The sequence below is a fragment of the Xyrauchen texanus genome, chromosome 22, assembly GCF_025860055.1.
Source record: "Xyrauchen texanus isolate HMW12.3.18 chromosome 22, RBS_HiC_50CHRs, whole genome shotgun sequence".
NCBI classification, from domain to species: Eukaryota; Metazoa; Chordata; class Actinopteri; order Cypriniformes; family Catostomidae; genus Xyrauchen; species Xyrauchen texanus.
Genome location: NC_068297.1, coordinates 38,363,014 through 38,387,300, shown reverse-complemented (window position 1 = coordinate 38,387,300; position 24,287 = coordinate 38,363,014). Strand labels below are relative to the sequence as shown.

Sequence of the window (24,287 nt, the reverse complement as noted above, 5' to 3'; positions counted from 1 at the left end):
ATGCACGCGCGCACACACTCTGGTAAATACATAAACAGAGGGTACGCGGTCGTAAATATTCTCAGTGTCCTCGGCTGCAGCGCTGTATGAGAGGACATCCGTGATGGAGCGAGGATGCCGTTTTCAAAGCTGCACGAATGATCGAGTACGTCACGCAGCCGCGGTCTCTTAAGTTGCGCGCCTGAAAGTGTCCTGTATGATCGTTGCGTTATTTATAAGCGCAAAGATTTTAAAACCTAACCATGATCGTATTTAGTCAGCGTTAGATTCACACCAACGTCGTAATTGCAAATGTAAACTTTTGTCTCATTTTCTTTATGTTCAGAGTCTGCTTGTTTACATGAAATATCGGTTCATATTTCTGCTGATGTCTACACGTCATACGTGTTTAGGCTATTGACATTATGCGAACAATCACCTTATTCAACATCTTTTTTTCCAACTACCTCCATTTTTGTTCGTTGCTCTTGGCGTACACTGGATTCTAAATTAATAAAATACTTTAAAGTTTTCAGGAAGCGGTTTTACTGATATCTAAATGTTTAAACCCCTTTTCTGTCACAGACCACTCACTTTACCATACAAATGTGTAGGTTGTCCTCAATATAAATTATGCTTGTTTTTATGAAATATTGGTTTATATTTTTGACGCTGTATAGGCTACCAGCTACATCATACATTGAATGTGTTAGATATTGGCTAGGCAAACGATCAACAGCACAAACTCACTCACCCCTCAACATCTTGTTTTTGGTGCTTTTTTCTACATTTATAAAATACTAGTTGTTAGGAATAAAAGCCATTTTACCCATTTCTAAATGTTTCCATCCCCTTTTCTGTCACAGTAGACCACTCACTTTGAAGATTGTTCCCCAAATGAATTAGGCTTGTTTTAATCAAATACTGGTACATTTTTGTTTTAATCTACGTATTAGCTGCATAGTGTTCTCTGAAAAAAATGACTAGTAAGATTTACTTAATTTTTATTTCGCAAGTTTTTACAGTAATGTTTACTTACAATTATAATATTTATGGTACATAAAAGGTTCCATTTGTGAACATTAGTAAATGCATTATGTATCATGAACAAACAATTAACAACATATATGTTACATCATTTATTAATCTTTGTTCATGTTAGTTAATAAAAATACAATTGTTCATTGTTAGTTCATGTTAGTTCATAGTGCATTAACTAATGATAACTAATACAACCTTTGATTTTAAATATGTATTAATATAAGTTGAAATTAACTAACAAATGCTTAAGTCTTTTTCATTGTTAGTTCAAGTTAACTAAATGTTGATAACTAATTTTAACAAATGGAACCTTATTGTAAAGTGTTACCAACTTTATTTGGTTAAATTTAACTACATTTAAATGAACGTATTACTAAAACATGTCACATTTTGATCTTTCCTTACAAACACATTTTATCATGTACCACATGACATGCCACAGGTGTGGCCTTCCACAGGGAACCTTAATGCATGCTATATTGTCTTTAAGACAACATCTTGCATTATTGGCAATAGAAATAAGATGTGCATGCAGACCTCAGCCCTTGATGTTTAAACACGATGACGGTGACAATCAACAGATCCTTTTTTTGATCATGAATGTGTTATTTTAAGTAGTAAGTGATCTTCAGACTGCACAAAACAAAAAGTTACCAAACGTAAATACCAAATTAACAATAAAAACAGTGTAAATAAACTAGCAAACAGTGAAACCATGCAAGCTCATTCATAATTCATGCCCAGTGCACTGAAAAAAATGGAAAGCTCTTTTGAATATACTAAACCTGTACACTTAAATTCAAACTAATACATTTATGTTTGAGATGAGAACATAATTATATTGTGTAAAGTCCAAGTAAAATTTAACACCATCATAAAATAGTGAAATGATTACATTGATTGGAAATGACCAAATTGATTCGGACTTCTAACAGATAGTGTTCGCTCAGCATTTTTAATTGCTTTCTCAACTGACATTATTAAATTAATTTAATCCAACACAATTCTTTAGCATTCGGTCTCAACACAATTTCATTGTGTATAATCCAACTGTGTTTACTAGGGATGCACAGATACCACTTTTTCTCTTCCCTTCCGATAACGGAAATCTCAGTATCGGCCGATACAGTGTTGTTTTTGTTTTTTTTGGCATAATCAGTTTAGAATATCTTTACATTATTGTGTGGAACTTTTAAACCCTCATGCTTTTATTCTGACATTCTGAACTCTCCAGGAAGTCCTATATGTGTCTGTTTGTAGGCAAGTTCATAGTAGTTTAGTTCACTTCTATTCAAATTCTGAAAAAAAAAAAAAAATTCACCTCCAGTGCCATAATTAATGCATATTATAAGTGAACCAAACTAATGAGCATCTACATCTGAGATGTTATTCGTGAGTAGAGCGTGAAGGCTAAAAATAAGCGTGAGAGTGTGTGTATCAGCAGAGCAGCGCCATTAACTGGTACGCTGGAACGGCGCATGCGTTTATTTATTAAACACAGCCTTTTGTGATTCACCAAAAGGTATCGCACGTCTTCAAGTGGCTTTGAATAAAATGCACGGGTCATATGAACTACTTTAATTGTGTTTTTATGATTCTTTTATATCATTTTGAGCTTGACAGCAACAAATATGACTAACACACAGTATTGGATTTGGATCTGGCTCGTCGGACCAATATCTGATCTGTTTAAAACATCAGTATTGGAGCCGATACCGATCCAGGTGCATCCCTAGTGTTTACTTAATCCAATTGTGTTGGGACTGTGTGATAAAGTTTTGTTGAATTCTGAAATGGTACAGGGAATTTACATTTCTCAGATGCTTTGCATGAGACTGGATTTGGAGAGTAAATTTTGAAATTAAGTGTTATTTTAATGTATTTCTACACAAAATGAAAGAAATAGGAGAATTGATAGTGTTTAATGTTCTGTTATGTTGGGATTTAGAGACGTTTCTGTCATGGTGTATATTTTTCATGGTTACCATTGTGGAGAAGAGTGAAGCTAATGGTTAGGTCGAGGTGGTTTTGTGATTTACAACATTGTACTTTGCTGAACAATGTGTGTATATTGTTATTGTCATGAAGCAAAAACTAAAAGATCATCAGCGTACAAAATGATTGAGGATTCTCAGTAGATTCTCAGCAGCAGTATTATTGCCATACTGAACAAAAATATTTGTATTATATGCTAATGTGTATTGTTGCTAGCTAGCAGCAAGCTGTTAAGTTATGTTGTGTAATTTGGACAGTTTTAATTTAAGTGAGGTTAACTCAATTCCTTTAGGTTTATGCAACACAAAATAGTTTCATATTTTTTCATTTCATATTAAGGAAACTTATGTTCATTATTTTGATCCAATGTCCATAATTTAATTCTATAAAACCAAAAATGTTCAGTGTGCTTGGAACACTAGCTTCGAAAAGTTTTATTTACCTGTGAAAATTACTCAAATTTGCAAATAAATACAAAGTTTTCTACTTTGCAGGATTTATACATGATGACACATTGTAAAGATAACAAACAACCATGAATAATATTTACTTAAAAACATTAAGTCAATTCTACATTCAAACATGTAATAATGAATGCTCTAGCTTCTAAGTTCACGCTTAAACTAACGTATTCAATGTAAAAAGTACTTAATCTTTTCGTTATATTTACTTAGCAACAAAATAAATAAAGTTTTCACTAGGTATGTTGTTAATTAAACAAACTTCTGGTTTTACTTGAGAATTGTGCAAGATATATTAATACTTCTTTTTTTTTTAAATCTAGAATTTTGTGAATTTTGTCAATCAATTGGCAGATTTTTTTATACTTGAAGCATAAACCACATTATTTTATTTCTTATTTTTTAGAGCCAGTTTTTGCAGCACTCTTGTTTTTGTCTAAATTACTAAAAATCTGTCAGGTAAAAAAGCTGTTTTATTGGAAGATGAGCAGTAGAAATATGCACGTATGTGTCTAAGGTAAACTGGCATGTCCCTTTCAACTGGAATTCAAGGTGTTCCACTATAGTGGCAATGCGCCTCTATCAGCCCTAATCATATGACCCACCACTGAGCAGGAACATTCACACCGCAGGAGGATGAACTCACAGCTGCTGCCCCTATAAACCCCTGCACCCCCACCCCTCTCGTCCTCCATGTGTCCTCTTGCTGCTGCAGGGAGGGAGTGGCTATATGGCCTTGGTTTAGAAATGACAAAGAGGGCAATGAAGGACAAAACATGCTCTTAATATATCTCTGAAAAGACATTCAATCTATCTATCTATCTATCTATCTATCTATCTATCTATCTATCTATCTATCTATCTATCTATCTATCTATCTATCCACTCAGTGATCACTTTATTAGGAACAACTGTACACATACTAATTAATGCGATTATCTACTCAGCCAATCGTGTGACAGCAGTGCATAAAATCATGCATATATGGGTCAGGAGCCATGGAGTTGATGTTCACATCAACCATCAGAATGGGTGAAAAAATGTGATCTTAGTGATTTCAAGCGTGGCTTGATTTTTGATGCCAGACAGGCACCTTAAAGCTGTCTTTTGTGTCAGCAAATTCTGTAAGCCTTTACCTGGATAACAAACAAGTTTGTGATGCACAAAAATTGGAGCAGGAGGTCAGCTGTTGTTGTCTTCCTCCCTCTATGAAATCAATACTTCTACACAGCGAACCGATTGACAGCAGGTCTGAAAGGGTGGTGTGCTCTTGTACCTTTGCTGGTGATGACCTTCAGTTGGCATGCATTTGGGCCCTGGTGGCGTGTGGGGATGACAAATGTCTTCTGTTTCTGCTGCTTTGTGTGTCTTCACCTAGTGTGTCTAAGTGCTGATGCTGGGGTTGTGCTGGAAAATAAATAATGAACGAAAATGTGTAAGGGGGGCTGTTGACATGCACCCAGGGAATGCGGATGTGTTGGGAGCTGACGTGTGAAGATGCCGAAAGCAATTATAAGCATGGTGCCTTGATTTTATCACCTCAAGCTATCATGGGCTTGAGTGGACAAGTGGTCTTTTTCATTTGCATGTGCCTTTTTATTATTTAGGCATCCGATTCATTTGTTATTCACAGCTGTTGATGGAGGACTCATTTCATTACCCTGCTGTAGCTGTTTGCACGTAATGCAGATGTCAAAATGGGTTTAACGCAACTGCTACAGAAATGACTGTTTAAATTCACAATAATAAATGGAAATTACTTTCCGCTGTACAAGAGGGAAGTGCGCAGGTTTCCACACCACTTTGATTTATGACCCTGGTGCTTTTTCTTGTGGATTTACTGTTCAATCAAATGGGAATGCTTTTCACTGGCCTGGCATTCCTAAAGGGTTAGCCCTTTTAACATGCTTTTCCTCACTGTCCGTCTTGCCTTATATCCTCATCTAGACACCTTAGAAATCTGAAGTCTCATAGGTTGGAGAGAGTCTTCCTGCGAAGCATTTTATATCTCAGAAGCACATCAGTGGTGCCTTTGTTTCCCATCGATGCCTTGGGCTGTTCATGAAGCGTGGGAAGAGCCAGTCGAACAGTAAAAACAAGCCTCTCTCTGGCAAAAGCCCTGTCAGGCTGCGCCGGTTACTTTCTCCACTCGTTCAGCTTCCTCATCAGATCCGAAGTAACCGTGGTTGTCGTTTGAAAGTGCTGTCATGATTAATGTATTCCTTACTCCTTACAGGACTTTTTTGTATTCCTCTCTGTAGGCATTCCCCAGCTATATACCCCATTGTTCACTGTGTAAAGGAAATTATAGTTACTCAGATAGCCCTAAGGGCTGTCACCTCGATTCGATAATTTTCCTTAGAAAAGACCAATTAAACTTCACACCGTTTGTATTGGGGTGCAGTTATGCTCAGGTGCAAACGGATGTGCAAATGACAGTTTTTGCTGAAAGGGGTTTGCCACTTTTTAGGCATCTGTATATCAGATTTTTAATCACACAATATATGTTTAACACAATATATACGTTTCTCTCTCTCTCTTTCACTCTTTCTACATATATACAGAATATGTATATTTATATATGCATATAGACTGTGTGTATGTGTGTGTGTGTGTATATATATATATATATATATATATATATATATATATGTATATATATATATATATATATATATATATATATGTATATGTATATGTATATTTAAGCAATATCACATGAGCAAGAGTGCGATATGGCCCTACATCAGCACTGCTGTGATTCGGCCACAGGCACAAGGCCACGAGATAATTACAGCAGTGCTGATTTAGGCCCATATAGCACGATTATGAGTGTGATATTGCTTATATACAACAGTTCAGTGAACAAGTACATTTTAAAAAATTAGGAAAAACCGAGTATGGTCATAAAAATGCATTTGTGCATGGAACTACTTTCTTACTTTCATATATATATATATATATATATATATATATATATATATATATATATATATATATGTGCACACTTATCACCATAACATTAAAACCGGCTGCCTAATATTGTGTAGGTCCCTGTGGCAGGGCGGAGGGCGGGGCCGGGTCGTGATACACACCCGGTCCCGTATTAGGCTAATTATGCCTCCGTGAGGTTTAAAGGCTGACTGCAGAGGGCCGTGCGGGAGAGAGAGATCGTTAGCGGACATGTCCGTCATGTGTGTTTATGTTGTCTTTTAAGTTTACCATTAAACTATGATTTATATCGTCAAGCCGGTTCTTGCCTCCTCCTTTCCATTGAATACCTTTACACTGGTGCCGAAGCCCGGGAAGGAGGAGGGATGCGCCGTAGTAGAGTTCTCGCCACTACCATCCCCCCAAACAGAGCAGCCGCGGCCATCTGCCGGGGGACGAGGAGCCCAGCCGCCTGAACGAGGACGATGGCCGCTGACCGCGAGGGGAGAAGGGGCTCCTAGCCGACCGCCTGGAGCGGTCAGGGCCGCTGCCAGGGGCGCAGGAGTGGCCTACCGGCCGCTGAAACGCAGCAGGGTTTAAGACCGCCGACCGCGAGCGGGGAGGGGCTCACTGGCGACCGCCTGGAGCGAGAGGACCGCTGCCAGGGGCGGGGGAGACCCCTTCTGTTCCCCGAGAACGCGGCGGGGTGTTCCGTCCGCCAGGGGCTGAAGGACTGCCTCGGATCCGCCTGGAGAGGCACGGCTGTCTTCCGATAAATGGTGGAGGAGTGGTTGAGGAACAAGCTGCGGCGTATCAGAGAACCGGCTTGACGATATAAATCATAGTTTAATGGTAAACTTAAAAGACAACATAAACACACATGACGGACATGTCCGCTAACAATCTCTCTCTCCCGCACGGCCCTCTGCAGTCAGCCTTTAAACCTCACGGAGGCATAATTAGCCTAATACGGGACCGGGTGTGTATCACGACCGGCCCCGCCCTCCGCCCTGCCACAGTCCCCCTTGTGCCGCCAAAACGGTGCCAACCTCTTCTCAGCACAATTTTTCGGAGCGGTTATCTGAGTTACCATAGACTTTGTTAGTTCAAACCAGTCTGTCCATTCTCTGTTTACCTCTTTTATCAACAAGGCATTTCCATACACAGAACTGCCGCTCACTGGATGTTTATTGTTTTTGGCATCATTCTGAGTAAATTCTAGAGACTGTTGTGTGTGAAAATCCCAGGAGATCAGCAGTTACAGAAATACTCAAACCAGCCTGTCTGGCAAAAACAAACATCCATGGGATTAACTAATGGTGTTTTGTGTTCCTTGCCACAGTCGCTTTCAGCTTGCTCACTGTGGTTATTAATACAATGATTATTTAATTACTTATTTTTAAAAACGATAAACAATCATATTTTATCTAATTACACAATGATGATTCATCGACATTATAATTTTATCGTCTGTTAATGCCTGATCTTCTGTAAAGCTGCTTTGAAACAATGTGTGTTGTGAAAGGCGCTATACAAATAAAATTGACTTGACTAATCAGCCAATCGTGTAGCAGCAGTGCATAAAAGAATGCGGATACGGGTCAGGAGATTCAGTTAATGTTCACATCAACCATCAGAATGGGGAAAAAAGTGTGATCTTAGTGATTTGGACCATGACATGATTGTTGGTGCCAGACAAGCTGGTTTGAGAATTTCTGTAACTGATGATCTTCTGGGATTTTCATGCACAACAGTCTCTAGAATTTACTCAGAATGGTGCAAAACCAATAAACATCCAGTGAGCGGCAGTTCTGCAGATTGAAATGCATTGTTGATGAGAGCGGTCAACAGATATATATCTCTAGATATATATACAGTGTGTGTGTATGTATATATATATATATATATATATATTAAAATCCTGCCTCTTGACCTTTTATGTAAATTTCACTACACACTGAAAATATTGATTACTCGCGTTGCACTACATAGATTTTCATCCAGTCAAATGCTCTCTTGAATGAGGTTGTCCTTCCCCCTGCAGCCGACAAACTAGTTGCAAATCATGGTTCATGGCTGTGATGTAAACTGAAGTCTTTTGGTTATTTAGGGCCGAAATGATATGTCCCACCCAGATTTCCTGAACTCCCTGAGCGATTTCATGGGGTCTTTAGCGTGGAGTTGATTTAAGGTAGAATAGAATTAATGGTTGCTGTGGTAAATATTACAGGCAAGTGGCAATTTACACCATGTAGCTCTGTTCCATAAATCATTCTCCAGATGAATTGGCTCAGTCCTTTTAGCAGAAATGCTGCTGCCTGTACCAATACATGAATTAATCTAGTCATTCTCCTAAATCCCAAGCTATGGAATAAAAATGGTCTAATTCTTCAGTGGAGAGTGAAATTTTAATCATTCACTTATCAGTGTTTCTTTGAGACAAAGGAGATTTGAATATACCTTGCAACATTTTCAGACATTCAGAACAAAAGTGACAGAGATTCTGTGACTGAAAACAACACGATCGCATGAGAAGATTGTTGTTTTCAGAAAGTACCGGTACCTTAGGATCGGCCACATTGTGCCAACTCACTGACAAGCAGCATCGACTATCAGAGATTTTTGCATCGATTCCAGTGTGTTTACTTTCCCTGTGGGGTGATTTGAAACGCATTGGGTCAGCATCATGGGAGACCCGGGTTCAAATCCTGCATTGAAACCAGGAAGTAATCACGTTCAATGATCAGTGACAAGTGCAATATGGAGGTTGCAGTTTCCCCTTTAATATTACAGAACATATTTACTCCACTGGTTAGGCTTAGATTTGGGGTTTGGGGGTTCAGTTTATAAAATATGCATTTGTCTTCACTGTATTACAGCCTGCACAGATAAAAAACAATTCTCTTCGCAACTTGCTTTTGGCGCCCCTCCATGGACATTTCACACGGAAAGTACACTCATGTCCATACGCCAAACAATCGCTTTGGCCATCGGGGGCAGTGTTTTGAATTTCGGTTAGCACAGACTGAATTTAGCTATAGAAAACTCAACCAACTGTTTCCAATTTCATTTTGATATCAGTCTGCTTTAATAACAGCACTCAGAGCAAGGTAAGTGACAGGTGGCCAAATTGATTTCCTTAATGTTGCCGCTCTTTCTGAACAACTGAGGCAGATGATGGCAGATTGAAATGGTTTCTGAAAGCTCTTGTCACATTTCCACATCTCTGTCATCTCCAATGTAGTGCGGTTTTGTGGCCCCAAATGCCCGTCAGTAGCATTTGTATCCTTGTAAAAAAAAAAAATAATTTAAATCCTTGTATCCTGCCCTTAATTTATTTAAAGAGAGCCCAAGAGTGGATGGCTCTCACCCTGTTCTAGAAAGCCCACTCAACCACCACATAAACGTCCTGCATGACTGCAGTTGGTTTTATGTGATACCACAGCAAGCAACACTGCTGAAATGCAGCATTAAATCAATTTGCATATTTTCTCTGCCACCTACAACTAATTGTGTTTTCTTCTGTATCTCTATTATGGATTTTATAACAAGCCCTATATAACTACAGGAACTGGAGGGGTGGAGACAGCAATTAAACGTTTCCACATTTCATGATACAGTACATACACAGTACATAGTTAGCTGAAAGAAAAACAGAGCAGTGTTAGGTCTGCCACTTTGAAACTATACTCTATCAAGTTGCTCATAATGTTTAAGTAGTCAAGTTACCCTTATAAAATAGTAATCTACAATCTACTAATCAGCAGTTTTTTCGGTGTCTGCAATGTTGCTCTTAAAACTGCTCAAACTTCTACTCAAACAGTGAAATCTCTCAACAAAAATAATTAACTTAGCTCTAAATTGTTTTTTGCAAGAAAATAGGCCAAATAGCTATGTTGTCATATAGTAAATAACTGTGTGTGTATCTCTGAGCTGCCGAATGCTCTGCTCTCAAAAGCGTGATATTACAATTCATACGCTGTCAGTCACATACAATTATTGTCTGTGTGTTGCAAAGTTCTGCCCATTTGAAAGCTCGACCAATCATCATATAGAGAATCAGGCTTCCAGGCAGGACAAAACTAAAATGATTGAAATCCCAATATCCAATAGGCTATGAGAGGAAGATCCAATGCAAATAGCAGTTATGCAGTCCCCATAGACTCCCAGATGCAGGGCGTCCGTGGGGAACCCAAAATGACATGTTTCGAGCCTCTTGTCCAATCACCATATATCTTTTGTGCCACTGATTTAAACAGTACAGGTATCTGCCATTGACTGCCATTAAATCTGACTGCCATTGAGCTCCATGAGCCATGCATCCACTGTCTTTTATGACCTGTTCATGTAGACAAAGGCAGACTGCATGAACAGAGCTGATTTGTGATGTTTTACTCTTTTATTCACTAAAGTATTTAAATGCACAAAAATAATGTCATTTATATAGATTATTTTTTGACACAAATTAAACTACGATACCTGCATACATTATACGTCCTGCCCGTGATTTTGCATAGCACTTCTCGTCTGGTGTGCGACCAGACATTTGATTCTCTGCTGGTGGCTGTGCTGGTGTTTGCACACTATTTCTTTTTATTGCGCACACTGGGGCGAAGAGCTGCCCTTTAACGGAGTGAGAGAAATACGGAGCTAGTAAATGTGATCTGAAGAGGTGCGTGGACGGCTGTACCGTCTATGGCACGGTTACTTAAACAGTGTCATATAAGCTTTATGCTGACTGAGAACTGGTCGAGAAAGATGCTGAAGACTGGCGCTATTCAACCCCTTCACTGCCAGGACAATAACCAGCACCAACTCGACCATCACATAACACCCATCATCCGCAATACGTGCTCATGAAAATCTAGAGACTACTAACAGCACTAGAATGCAGTTATAAGAACATTTAAGTAGCAAACGTGTAACAAGAGGATTACTTACTATTCACATTTGAAGAGGCTTGTTGTGATGGTCCTTCAAACAGGTGTTACTGTGGCAACCGGAACTTGCTTGTCATGGTGCAACGTCACCCACCTCCTCCTCTCCTGCAGGCTCTCTCTCTTTGCTCGTGTACCTCTCTCACTAGTTCTCATTCCGTTTCAGCTCTTGAATGCGCTTTTAATGTCTGACTGTAACATGCTGTTGTCTGTGTGTGTTTGCATCTCATCACCCGTGGTGTGTGTAGGTGGATGTGGGGGTGGTGCACTTCACTCCGCTGGCTCAGCCCCAGATCCAGCAGCCCTTCAAGCTGGTCGAGAGAATCGTCAAGAACGTCTTCCAGTTCCGGAGGAAGCACTGCTGCAGAGGGATCGAGTAAGCACTTCTCAGCCATTCCATCAACTGTTCCTTAAAACTTCTCCATCTCTACCTCTACTCCCACTCTACTACTCATCCAAACTCCTGTCTTTTTACCCCTACTCAATCTTCTACACCTACATATCTGGACTACAATTGTCTGTGGCTTGTAGACAGTGCTTTTCATTAACTACATTACTCCCACAGTCTTGGGTGATATTTTTTTAATGCTAAAATACTTTTTCCTACAGTTTGTCAGGTTAACTCTTAAATGTTGACCTCTGGTCTTTAGTTTTTTTTTTTTTTTATATATTACGCCACATCTTTTGTAATTCTCAACCTATCTCTTATGAATAATGTATAAAAAATGCAAAAATTGCGCAATATATATATATATATATTTTGTAATGTATTAATTAAAAAGGGTCTTTAGTGACCCGAAATATGTAGTAGTATCACTTTATTATATTTGTGCTTTCATAAATCATACATCTACCTACGTTTACTATCACAGAGATATCCATTGAGATATCCATGTTAATTACTAGAAAAATGTGTCCACATACATATGCATGCTATTTGTTACTCAAGGTGGCACTGTTGTTTCAGTGATTGACTTGATTTACATTTGACATTGCTATTTGACAAAGAAGTAACGTGGAAGTAAACTATAGCAAGTGGTTACATGGTTCATGTGTTAATATGAACTAGATAATATGACTATTGTCATTTGCATGTACTACCGGTACTGAAATTTTGTAAGTAGGACATCTATTTGGACTCAAGAAAATACATATGTGTTTTAGCTTATGTAAAGCTTGTGCTTTTTGTGTAGCTCAATATGTGTTTTTTCAGCCAGTTGCATGGAAGTAATATATCCTGTTCTATCACTTGTTTTATTCTCTTTTGAAATATGAAAAACAAAATACATAAAAAAAATATTATTTTCTAATCCTCTTGAAAATGCTTAGAAAATCTATTTTTAAGATCCATTTCTGATAGATAAAAAGTGCTGGGTCGCTAAAGACCCATGGTAGAGTGGTGGTGGCGTAGTTGGCTAAAGCACACAACTGGCAATTAGAAGGTCGCTGGTTCGATCCCCACGGCCACCACCATTGTGTCCTTGAGCAAGACACTTAACTCCAGGCTGCTCCAGGGGATTGTCCCTGTAATAAGTGCACTGTAAGCTTTGGATAAAAGCCTCTGCCAAATGCGTAAATGTAAATGTATGCAATAATGTTTGGCAAAACACCCATGTATTTAAAGGCAGGGATGGCTAACTTTGATTGTGCTGAGGGCCAACATTATAATTTTATTTTTTTTATCCTTTCTGGGGCCAGATAACAAATATGCATTCTCACATTGTTCACCCCTTACCCAATTTCCTCATTACTGTGGGTTATATATATATATATATATATATATATATATATATATATATATATATATGTGTGTGTGTATATATATATACACACCGTTATATACATCAGGCACAACATTAAAACCCCCTGCCTAATATTGTGTAGGTCCCCCTCCCCCCTTGCCACATAAAAAAGCCAACCCATGATGATATTCTTCTCACCACAATTGTACAGAGCGTTTATCTGCGTTACCGTAGACTTTGTCAGTTCTATCAGTCTGGTCATTCTATGTTGACCTCTCTCATCAACAAGGCATTTCTGTCCACAGAACTGCCCCTCACTTGATGTTTTTTGGCACCATTCAGAGTAAATTCTAGAGACTGTTGTATGTGAAAATCCCAGGAGATCATCAGATACAGAAATACTCAAACCAGCCCATCAACAATATTCCAACAATCATGCCACGGTCCAAATTACTGAGATCAAATTTTTCCCCCATTCTGATGGTTGATGTAAACATTAACTGAAGCTGCTGACCTGTATCTGCATGATTTATTCTCTGCACTGCTGCCACATGATTGGCTGATTAGATAATCGCATAAATAATTGTTGGTGCCAGACGGGCTGGTTTGAGTATATCTGTAACTGATGATCTTCTGGGATTTTCACACACAACAGCCTCTAGAATTTACTCAGAATGGTGCTAAGAAGAAGCACAACTGTTTTGAACTGTTCTAACAAAAATAAATAATTATGTGGCACATTATTTTATTAGTAGACTAGAGAAATGACTGATGAAAATGGAGCTTTGTCATCGTAGGTAAAATATGTATTTGAAAATAAATTAAAACTTTACTGGTGCATAAGGTAGTTATTTTTTATTATAATTATTTATTAATTTAATGTATCCAGGTCAGATTTCTCTATGTAGGGAAAGAGTTGTAAAAAATTTGTGAATTCAGATACCGCTAGAGACATGTCCTGAATGACAAAAGAATGTCCTTGAAATCCTGGCACTCTTCAGACTGAAATGCATCCCAAAATGTTTCAGATTTTACTGTTTACGCTGAAGGTTTTAAATCGGATATGCTTAAAATCAGATTTCTTTCAGCTTTTTGCAGTGAATTCAAAAATTATGAATCATTGCAATGAGAAAGATGTGGGAGAACGTTTATCACTCCAGCAGCGGCATTACCATCATGTCACTGCTTTTCAATATTTGAGAATCTTTTAGAATCCCACTTCTGTGCAACTTTTCTAGTTTTCAGCATGCAACGACTGTTCTCTTCTTTCCTGCAGAATGCTGTTCCCAGAATCACAGCGTCAAGAACTGACGGACGAGTTGCTATGCGCCGCCGATGTGGATCCTACACTGCGGCCCACGGAGATCTCTATTTCTGAATTCAGGGCTTTAGCAGATGCCTACAGCAAGCTCTGTCAGGAGAACCAGGGCCTCATCGACTATGACTTCAGAGAAGAACTCCGACTGAAGCATCAGTTAAAGAGACAGTGTGGCAGCGATAGAAAACAGCGTCACCTTCACACCACGATTGAGGGAAATGTTAATGGTGGCCATTAGCACGAGACAGCGGACTGCTCTCAATGGTGAGATTTTCATCCGGCAGAGCCATGAATTTTTCACATGATTTCTTTCTGTGCTAAATGGATGTAGATGCCAGATGCCTGTAGAAACATAACTGTAGCATAACTATGGGGGAGTGTTACACTGGTTGTATTTTAGAGGAGATGCTACAGCTAAATGTTCAGCTTAAAACATGTGAACTGCGTAAATTTGACATTCAAACACTCTGGCAGGGAAGTGAATAAAGGCTTTTCAAAAAAGTAATTGGAAAATAAATTTGTGCACAATTTTTTAAAGAAATTGTAGGAAGTATAACGGGATTGTATTGTTCTAATAATGGAGAAAAGAGATGAATACCCACAAAACCTGTCAAATCCTAAAACACTAATGGGAATGCTTTAATCATGTTCTAGCTAGGGCTGCCAACCATCTGACAGAGAAAGAAAATGTTTGCCAAAATTGACATTACAAAAAGAAAAAAACGTTCCTAGTCTAAAAATAATACTGTGTGCTTGAAAAAAGTTATTTGTGTCTCATCCTGCCTCTGTCTTGATGTGTTTATAGAGAATCATTTCACAATGTATTCATCATTTCTTTGTATTTATCAAAAAGCCTCTTTGCCTCTTTTTGCAGATAATTCAGAACAAAAATGACACACAAATTAAAAAGCCCCAACAAAACATGAGACACTTTTTATTGCAGCTATAACAGTTTGATCTCTGAAGTGTCAAATGTATATAAAACCTAAAAAAAAATTAAGTTACAATAATCCATGATAAAACATTATGTACAAATTTGAACAATAAAAAAAATGCCTTGGAAAACTGCAGGCTTTATTTCAGTGGTAAAAAGCACATTTAATCCAGCATAAGACTTTAAATTAAATTAATTTATGTTTACAGTTTACCACTTAATAATCAATGAGAGTGTGATGAATGGTGCGCTAATTAAGATAAAAATAAATGCAGGAATCTCCTGTCAATATTTCACATGAAGAAAAATCAAGTCTTGATCCAACTGCTTGGCTTACTATTTAAAAAAAAAAAACAGCAAATGAAACAATAAATAAAAAGCAAATCCATGACAAGGTAGCAATACTAAAATGTAAAGCAAGAAGTGTATGTTGTGTCTAAAATATAAGGCAAAATTAAAACCTGACAGAATATATCAAGTAGTTTTCACTCTTATTAGAACTCCAGTCAGGCACAGCTCAGATAGCTCTTGGTTGTGAATGTGTGTGGGAGCAGACTGGCTTTAGTTTAGCATCAGCAGCACTCCAAGTAAGAAGGGTAAAGGCATGTAATTTGGTTCTGTGGTGCAAAACGGTTGCTATGTGGGCAGTTTAGTAAATTAGTGCTGTGACTCATGGGGAATTAAGCAACTCAACATCAGCCTTAATAAAGGTCTGTCATACTGTGGCAAAACAAAGGGTGAATGATCATTATGATTTCTCTGAATTGGTTAAATGGATAGACAGACTTATCCATTTAACCTTTGTTGCTCCCCTCACTTTTCTACTAACTTTGCCTAGTTTACATGGGGAAAAAATGTAGTCCACATCAGGTCAGGCATTGATGTGATGAAGCCCTTCTAAGTGTTGTTATTTAGACCAAGTAAAGGATGCTATTAACTTGTTGCTGCAGGACCGTTCTTTGTCTCCATGGTGCCGTCATAAAAGCAGTCCTCATTGACAACAGACGTCAGACTTTGCACACTAAAGTCCTTCTCCAGGAGCGAGTTAAGGTCCATGCTATTTGCCATTGAATCAGTCTGGCTGTGTCGACGCACCTGCACTAGTTCCGCCTTGCTACGTCGCCAGCTATTCGTGCCTCCTCTAACAGGCTTGCGTTTCACTGCGTAGAAGTGAGCTTGTCTAATAGAAGACCGCCTTTCTGGAGTGTCCACTTCTCCGCTCTCTGGCAGCACACGGGGAGCGGGCGCCTGCAAGGCCTCCTCTGTCAACCGAAGCCTTTGAAACTGGGCCTCGATACAACTGGGAGAATCTTCACGCTCCTGTCGCTCACTGTGCTCATCGCTTATGATGTCGGATTCTTTGAGGCCACTGAGGAGTTGAGAAGCGCCAACGCTGCTGGTGGTCTCGCTGCTGATACTTATAGAGTCTGAATCCAGGAGAGCAGGACTTAGCAGGTCATTGTTGAGGGAATTGTCATTAGAAGGCTGTTTGCAGAGCCAAGATGCTCGAGAAGAACCTGCCAACAAATGCCAAATTAAGTAAGAATATGAACATCTGGTAAAGCCTGCCAACACTTTCTGTCATCTTAAATATCATTGCAAGAAACCATGTACTCAATACGATATTTTCACTCCACAGTATCTATATGGTGTCAACACTGGGCACATGCTGCAATCCATGTCTGGGGTTAAAGGAATAGTTCATCCAAAAAGAAGACATTCAATGATTGACTTGAGTCTTGTGGATTACTTTTATGCTGCCTAAATTGGACAGTCAAAGTGCTGGCACCCATTTAATTGCATTATAAGGATCTGACAGAGCTAATCTATAATCTTCTAAAAACCTTCATTTGTGTTCTGCTGAAGAAAGACAGTCATACAGATCTGGGATGGCATCAGGGTAAGTGAATAATGAGAGAATTTTCATTTTGGGTGAATTATTTCTTTAAAGGAATATTTTCAAAACGTTCCTTGTGCCCGACCCCAAAGATCGTATCCTAGTACTGACCCTAGTTGCTATGTGATAAAACTAAACGGACGGCCCTTTTGATGCTATGCCAGCCATTTTCCCTGTACATCTGAAATAAAATGATTTCACAAATTATTTACAGCAATCATCGCGGTCCAAGAAAATCTGAGGATAAGAAAAGACAGAACAGATCCTGAGATACTGTTTTTTGTTTTGTTTTTTTGTATCAAATTTCAACTGCTTTTATCACAGTTGCACTTTGAGGATGTTCTTAAGTCTTAGCGCCCACCCCCATAGCATTGGAAATTAATTACGTTTAGATTATCCTGTTGTCCATGTGTTTTATGTTTTAAAGAGCACCTATTATGTTTTTTCAAATATTACCTTTCATGTAGTGTGTTATAGAGCTGTTTGAGAATGTAAATAGTCTGCAATGTTTCAAAAATCAAAGTGCACAACAAATGGAGTTATTGACTCCCAAAAGAAAGAACTGATTCTGAACACCTGAAACGAGTCGTTATTAATTCCTGACTTACTTCCTGTACTAACCTACATAATTTGGTAACAAAAAACCCGCCTCTGGTCTTCATTGGCTGCTCGCGAACAGCTTTGACCTGCCCTCAAACACTACACTAAGCCAATCACAACAGACTGGGACATCTAACCAATCAGAGCAGAGTAGATTCTCTGAAAGGAGGCGTTAAGGAGGAGTTTAGAATGAATGCTCGATCATTGAACAAGTCGTTTTTGACACTGGGAAAAAAAGGTGTCTACTGTAATACTAAAAAAAAAATATTGAGCAAATTAAAGTGTTTTTTGACCTTGGATGCATGTAAATCTACTGATTGAGATCTTTAAAACAAAATTAGGCACGTTTAAAAACCATAATAGGTGCTCTTTAACATTGCGCTCACAAGATACAAGCCAATTAGACATTATAGGCCACACCCAAAAATGCATTCTTATATCTTCCAAACAACTAAGAAATTGAAAATCTTTCGATAACTTTTTGTTAGGAGCATCTCTAGATAATACATACTGTACCAAATGCCGGGCGAATCAGACTAATGGCTTAGGACAAGTTCGAAAAAGTAGTTTTTATTGCAGAAATGGAAATGCTCATGACCATATGATTTGGGGGCACTGAAGTATTTAGAGGAAATACAATTAATTTTATTCTAGCCTGTACTGTTCTTAAGTCAGCAAAAATGGGAATGAGCTTATTATACTGCCACCTTGAGGTTGATTCTCACAAAATGTGTTAAACAGCTTCTTGTAGACACCCAGCTTGTGTATACAAAGTTTCAAGTTATTAGGTGATGAATTTCAGCTTGATCTCATAAAATTTACATGAACATGACAACATTTTTGCAATTCAAAATGTACGCGCTGTATAACATATTTGGCTGCAGGTTTCCAGTGAAATGTCCAGCTGGGGGTGCCAAAAGCATGTCAAATGGTGTCGTATTCAGACAAGGTGAATTTGTGAACTGGTGAATGTAAAACTTTTGCCTGAAATTAACCAATAGTATTTAAATTTTTTTTTTTTTTTAAATGAGACGTTTAAAAAAAGACATCCTTACCTTATCAATGCCTAAATCTAACCATCAATGTTTTAAAATGCAGAAGTGAAATTAAATATCACATTTTATGAAACCACTTCATTGCCACTTCTATGACTGAGTAATGTCACGTGTCAGCTTAAGTTCATGGCTGGACTTGAACTGCAGTCCTCTGACTCTATGTCCAACGCCCTATCAGTTGAGCTACCACACAAGCTAATCATGTTGTTATAAGTCTATATACTATGTAGGTGAGTCTGTAATACAAGCATAACAATTTATAATTTTTCAAAAGATGTGTTAGACTCTGCTATTTTATGACACACATTTACTCTTGAGTAATAGACCGAAGTTTTGCAAAAATATATATAGTCACGCTTATAATATTAGACCAGGTTGATGAAATTTGATTGAAAAAAATCAACAAAAATTGTCACCAACAGCAAGGCAAATCAATATTTTAAGGACTTGTGATTGGTTAGCACTTACATGCTTTTGCATGTATGCCAAGTTCAAACTTCCTTGAAATGGTTGCGGAGTTAGGACACCCTTTAAGCAGAATTGGGAAAGTCTTAGTCAGCATCTTAAAAATGAATACATGTTGATGATGTGCAGCTATAATGCTTCCAGTCTAGACAAGGTATCATTAAAAAAAAAAGTCAGACTGACCTAACTTGGCCGAAGCGGGCAGAGTTTTCCGGAGGGGAATAAGCTGCTTTTTACAGGTTCCCTCAGCAGGTTGCTCAGCTCTAAGCATGTTTCGCCGCACGTTCTCCCGCAGGATGGAGCGAATCACCTTGATGATGTTGACTTTGCACTCTGGAGTGCTGAAAGTGAAAGAATAATGTGAAATCTTCAGCTCTTTATGGAATAAAAATTGAATATTAAGTAGCAAACAGGTAATACCCACCTGCTACACAACTGGAAAACGGTCTCTGGTCTGCCCTCTTTTTCGGATTTGGTGTGGACCAGCTCCCAGATGCAGTCAGTGTCTGTAGAAAGGATTGGAAGGTTGATTATTTATATATGTTGGAAATGTTCATTAGCTTAACCCACAAGTTCAGATAGGCCAGATATGTCTTTTACCTGCAGTATTGCCCAGTCTAACTTTCAGTGCTGACAAAGGAATGAGCCAGCGAAACTTAAATGCATCCTGCTCTCCATGGGAGTGCGCTAATCTTGAAGTTGGCTGCCAAACACACAAAGGCACATGATATTTAAAGACTTGCTTAGTTTAAAGGGGTCATGCCATTGTAAGAAATAATATTCTTTCATTTAAAAAACAAAAGTGAATCAGTTTGATGTCCTATGTTCTAGATGTAGAACAATATAACGGCTTTATCGATTAATCGGTCACGATAGTTGCTATTTGGAACTATCGTTATCGGCAAAAACCGATGTCGATAGTGGCTGATAGTTTTTTTATTATTATTTATATTTTTCCGTGTTCATCTGTGGCAGAATTGTTCGAACGGCTTGGTTCTACAGAATAACAGCGACCTCTAGACGCGAAATAAAAACAATCACTGACAGTTTATTTGGATTTTCAGTATCTAAATCTTTCATCATTGACTATATTTATCCATACATTTATCCTAACTTCAATGCACATTTTGTTATTTTGATTAGATAATCAAGTGTTCTAAACTGAAGCAAGGGTATGCGAAGAAAAAATTTAATGATATGGAAGCATGCCCCACCAGCACATACTGTACATCACATTTTCAACTTCATATTGTGTGAATAATAATACAAAAATCTGGTGAAATTAGGTTTTCCACCATCTTAGTTATCACTATCGGCATAATTCACTATCGATCCACCTCTACTATGTACACTTAAATTACTTTCATATCTCTAAACTCCAAAAAGCAACAAATATGGCTAGTTTTGACATCAGTGACTCCGCATAATGCAGAGTTTGCAAAGAGGCTGTTATTTAGGGCAGCACAAACAATACTAGACCTAAACAGCAAAGCCGCAGTCCACACATAAGCATTGTTACTCATTTCATATACAAAGAAGGCATTTACAGTCAAATTTCTTGAAGTCTTAAAGTTACAGTAGCAAAAATCTGCTTGTTTAATTCCAAGATTCAGAGAGAGAGTGTAGAATATTGTCATGAAAAACTAAATTGAGAATGTTTTTGGTGGAAGAAACCTTGACTAACAATGTAAGAAGTGGATCTTATAAAACTTATGACATGAACCCTTTAGGCAACACAAGAGTTATTCGACTCACCATCTTCTTTTTCAGTTTATTGTTCTCCCTGTACAGCAGTATCATGGCTCTCTTGAAAACTAATAAGACAAATGAGAGATTTTTTATGAGTCATGCAGATTTGAAGATTTAATTTTAGAAACAAAGAGAATTCTTCATCTTTGAGGCTGCAAAGCTGCTGCCAATATATGTAAAACAAGCCCAACATACTTTCACAAAGCTATAAAAAGCCTCCTTGTGGCAGAAGCATTCTGATATTATTATCATTTTTTCTGAGTCAATATAGGAAAAGGCTCGATTAATGCCGTCATTTAAAAAACTAAAGAAATCGGAACACTTTAAATTAATGTTCCCTTTGTTACTAGTTTATAAAGGGGCTTATTACTAACTCATTTTATTTACAAATACATTGTAAGTTATTAAGTTAAAATAATATGAATAAAAAAGGCGACTTTCGTGCAAACTTGCCAAACAGCGCACATTTAAACTGACTAATAAATAAACGTATTAATCATTATATTATTCAAAAACAAAAATGTATGCCCTAATTTATGATTTATATCTCAATGCAGCTATTAGATTACAGTCTGCTTTGTGTTTATATTATGGTAACATCTTCACTTACTAGTGTTGTCAAAAGAATGTTGCTACTCCACTTTACATTAAGATTTTATAGGGTACTAAGTGTTATTAAGCATTTATAACATCATGTAAAATGGTTAACTGTTTGGCAGGTATTGCATGAAAGTCACCCTTTTTATGCATCTTACTATATCCAAATATCAATTATTTATATTGCATTTGTAATGTATTATTAGTAATTAATGAACCCCTTATAAATCATTAACAAAGGGAACATTAATGCACAGTGTTACCAAAAAGTAAATAAATAAATGTCATGACCATTCAAGCTATATTTCTCAAGCTTAGTCATACAACTTTGAAATGACATTAGGGTTATTAAATGACTGAATTTTCATTTTTGGTGCTACCATTTAAGGTATAAACATTTATTTTGGCATGTGAAAATATAACTAAGAATGTAATGTTATTGTGGGAAAGAGAGCAAACCTCACCAAAAACATTGAGATCAGGATCTTTTTTCATACGACCCAGCGATGGGAACGGGTTGAGCCACATCACAGAGGAATGCATGAGGAACTGTCCCATAGAAATCTCTGTGACCTTTGAGAAAAAGAGGAAGAGAAAGACAAATGATAAATGGAATATGCAATAGAGACAGTCAATGTTAAGTCAGGGCATTAACCTGGTGCAGGGTTCAGACTAGATTTGTAGCTGTACCTCTTTCTCAGAACCGCTTTGTTCTGCTACCAGCTGATCAAACACAGCACCGTAGTCTTCATAGATCTTCTGCATCTCATTTATGTGGCTTGCAACTTTCTCCATTTCCTTAAATGCCTCTGTAATAAGAAACAACGCAATCTGTAAAACTTTATCTGTAAGAGTTGACTGTGTCTTAAAGAAATAGTTAGCCCAAAATGGAAATTCAATAGCTATATTATGTAAGTCCTTTTAAAAGCCGGGTTAAATATATCCACTAATTGATGAGGTGTGGGTCCTAATGCCCCAGTATATTGATGGGGACACTATACTATAAAAAGGCACCATACTTCGAATGAGACGTTAAACCGAGGTCCTGACTCTCTGTGGTCATTAAAAATCCCAGGGTACTTTTTGTAGAAGAGTAGGGGTATAGCCGGGGTGTCCTGACCAAATTCCCCCCATTGGCCCTTCTCAATCACGCCCTCCTGCTAATCCCCATTCATTCATTCACCTGTCATGTTCTGATCACCTTTGCAAAGACGAATCTATACGATTCAAGCCTTGCTGAAGCACCCCTATATCATCACTGATCTTCCACCAAATTTCACAGTGGGTGAGAGACACTATAGCTTGAAGGCCTCCCCAGGTCTCCATCTAACCATTACAAAACCAGTAGGAGGATTGATGATGATCTGGAGGTGCATTAGCAAGGCTGGAATCGGGCAGATTCATCTTTGTGAAGGATGAATGAATCAAGCCATGTACATGGTTATCCTGGAAGAAAACTTGCTTCCTTCTGCTCTGACAATGTTCCCCAACTCTGAGGATTGTTTTTTCCAGCAGGACAATGCTCCATGCCACATTGCCAGGTCAATCAAGGTGTTGATGGAGGACATAGAAAACACAATCTCCAGACCTGAAACCCATTGAAAACCTCTCGAAATTGATCAAGAGGAAGATGGATGACCACAAGCCTTCAAACAAAGCTGAAATGCTTGAATTTTTGCACCAGGAGTGGCATAAAGTCACCCAACAGCAATGTGAAAGACTGGTAGAGAGCATGCCAACAAGCCTGAAAGCTGTGATTGGAAATCCGAGTTCTTTACACTAAATATTGATTTCTGAACTTTCAGAAGTTAAAACAATAGTATTGTGTTGTTTAAAAATAACTATGCATTATTCGAGGTATGAAAATATGGCATCTTTTTTGCTATTTTGACCATTTTCTGCAGACAAATGCTCTAAATGACAATATTTTTATTTGGAATTTGGGGGAAATGTTGTCAGTACTTTATAGAATAAAACAAAAATACTAATTCTATTCAAACACATACCTACAAAAAGTACATCCAGAGACCATTTTGCAGTGGTCTTTAAATTTTTTCCAGAGCTGTGTGTATGTATGTATGTGTGTATATATATATATATCTTTGTAACTCGACAGCCACACTATGCCTAACATCTTTTTATATGTACGTTTGGGTTTGGAACAACATGAGGGCGAGTAAATGATGACTTTAACGAATTTTTAAATGTTTGGTGAATGATTCCTTTGAATGGATTAAAATCAACCCCTCCTGTGTGTGTGACATACCTGTGAGGTGGTAGTGCTCCTCACTATCTGCATTGGTCAGAGACACCAGCTCGCGGAGCAGCAGTGGGTATTTCAGCACTCTCTGCACTGGTTTGATTAGGTAGGATTCTAGTGTGGTCGAGTGTTGCTTGGTTGGATTCCTTGCATCAAGGAACTCCTTAAAGGATCGATCTGTTTTAGCTGGAGGGGGAGAAAAATCATAAATGTCACACACTGAGTTAGAAATACTGTTTTATCAGTGGCCACTGCTGGTAAGTGGCTTCAGGCAATGCACACAGGGCACAAAACACATCCACAAGGAGGCAGCACAAGCTGCCTGA

At 38.1% G+C, this 24,287-nt stretch overlaps 2 protein-coding genes across 7 annotated transcripts in view; one reads left to right on the top strand and one right to left on the bottom strand.

Moving 5' to 3' along the window:
• tfb1m (transcription factor B1, mitochondrial) overlaps window positions 1-23,428 on the top strand; it is a 66,193-nt gene extending 42,765 nt beyond the window's left edge. Inside the window, exons 7-9 of one of the 2 annotated variants that reach the window (XM_052154145.1) lie at window positions 11,593-11,720; window positions 14,363-14,668; window positions 23,214-23,428. In XM_052154145.1, the coding sequence (XP_052010105.1) occupies window positions 11,593-11,720; window positions 14,363-14,642 (408 nt within the window). In that variant the 3' untranslated portion in view covers window positions 14,643-14,668; window positions 23,214-23,428. Of the gene's footprint in view, window positions 1-11,592; window positions 11,721-14,362; window positions 15,107-23,213 lie in introns of those variants that run through there. The other variant, XM_052154144.1, reaches the window with a different exon arrangement.
• Window positions 15,298-24,287, bottom strand: part of tiam2a (TIAM Rac1 associated GEF 2a) — a 172,324-nt gene continuing 163,334 nt past the window's right edge. For 4 of the 5 annotated variants that reach the window (XM_052154135.1, XM_052154134.1, XM_052154132.1 and 1 more), the window contains 8 exons: window positions 23,968-24,147; window positions 22,392-22,510; window positions 22,166-22,274; window positions 21,111-21,169; window positions 19,956-20,058; window positions 19,780-19,861; window positions 19,539-19,696; window positions 15,298-16,855 (listed from right to left, as the gene is read on the bottom strand). In XM_052154135.1, coding sequence (XP_052010095.1) covers window positions 16,272-16,855; window positions 19,539-19,696; window positions 19,780-19,861; window positions 19,956-20,058; window positions 21,111-21,169; window positions 22,166-22,274; window positions 22,392-22,510; window positions 23,968-24,147 — 1,394 coding nt within the window. In that variant the 3' untranslated portion in view covers window positions 15,298-16,271. Of the gene's footprint in view, window positions 16,856-18,877; window positions 19,419-19,538; window positions 19,697-19,779; window positions 19,862-19,955; window positions 20,059-21,110; window positions 21,170-22,165; window positions 22,275-22,391; window positions 22,511-23,967; window positions 24,148-24,287 lie in introns of those variants that run through there. The other variant, XM_052154137.1, reaches the window with a different exon arrangement.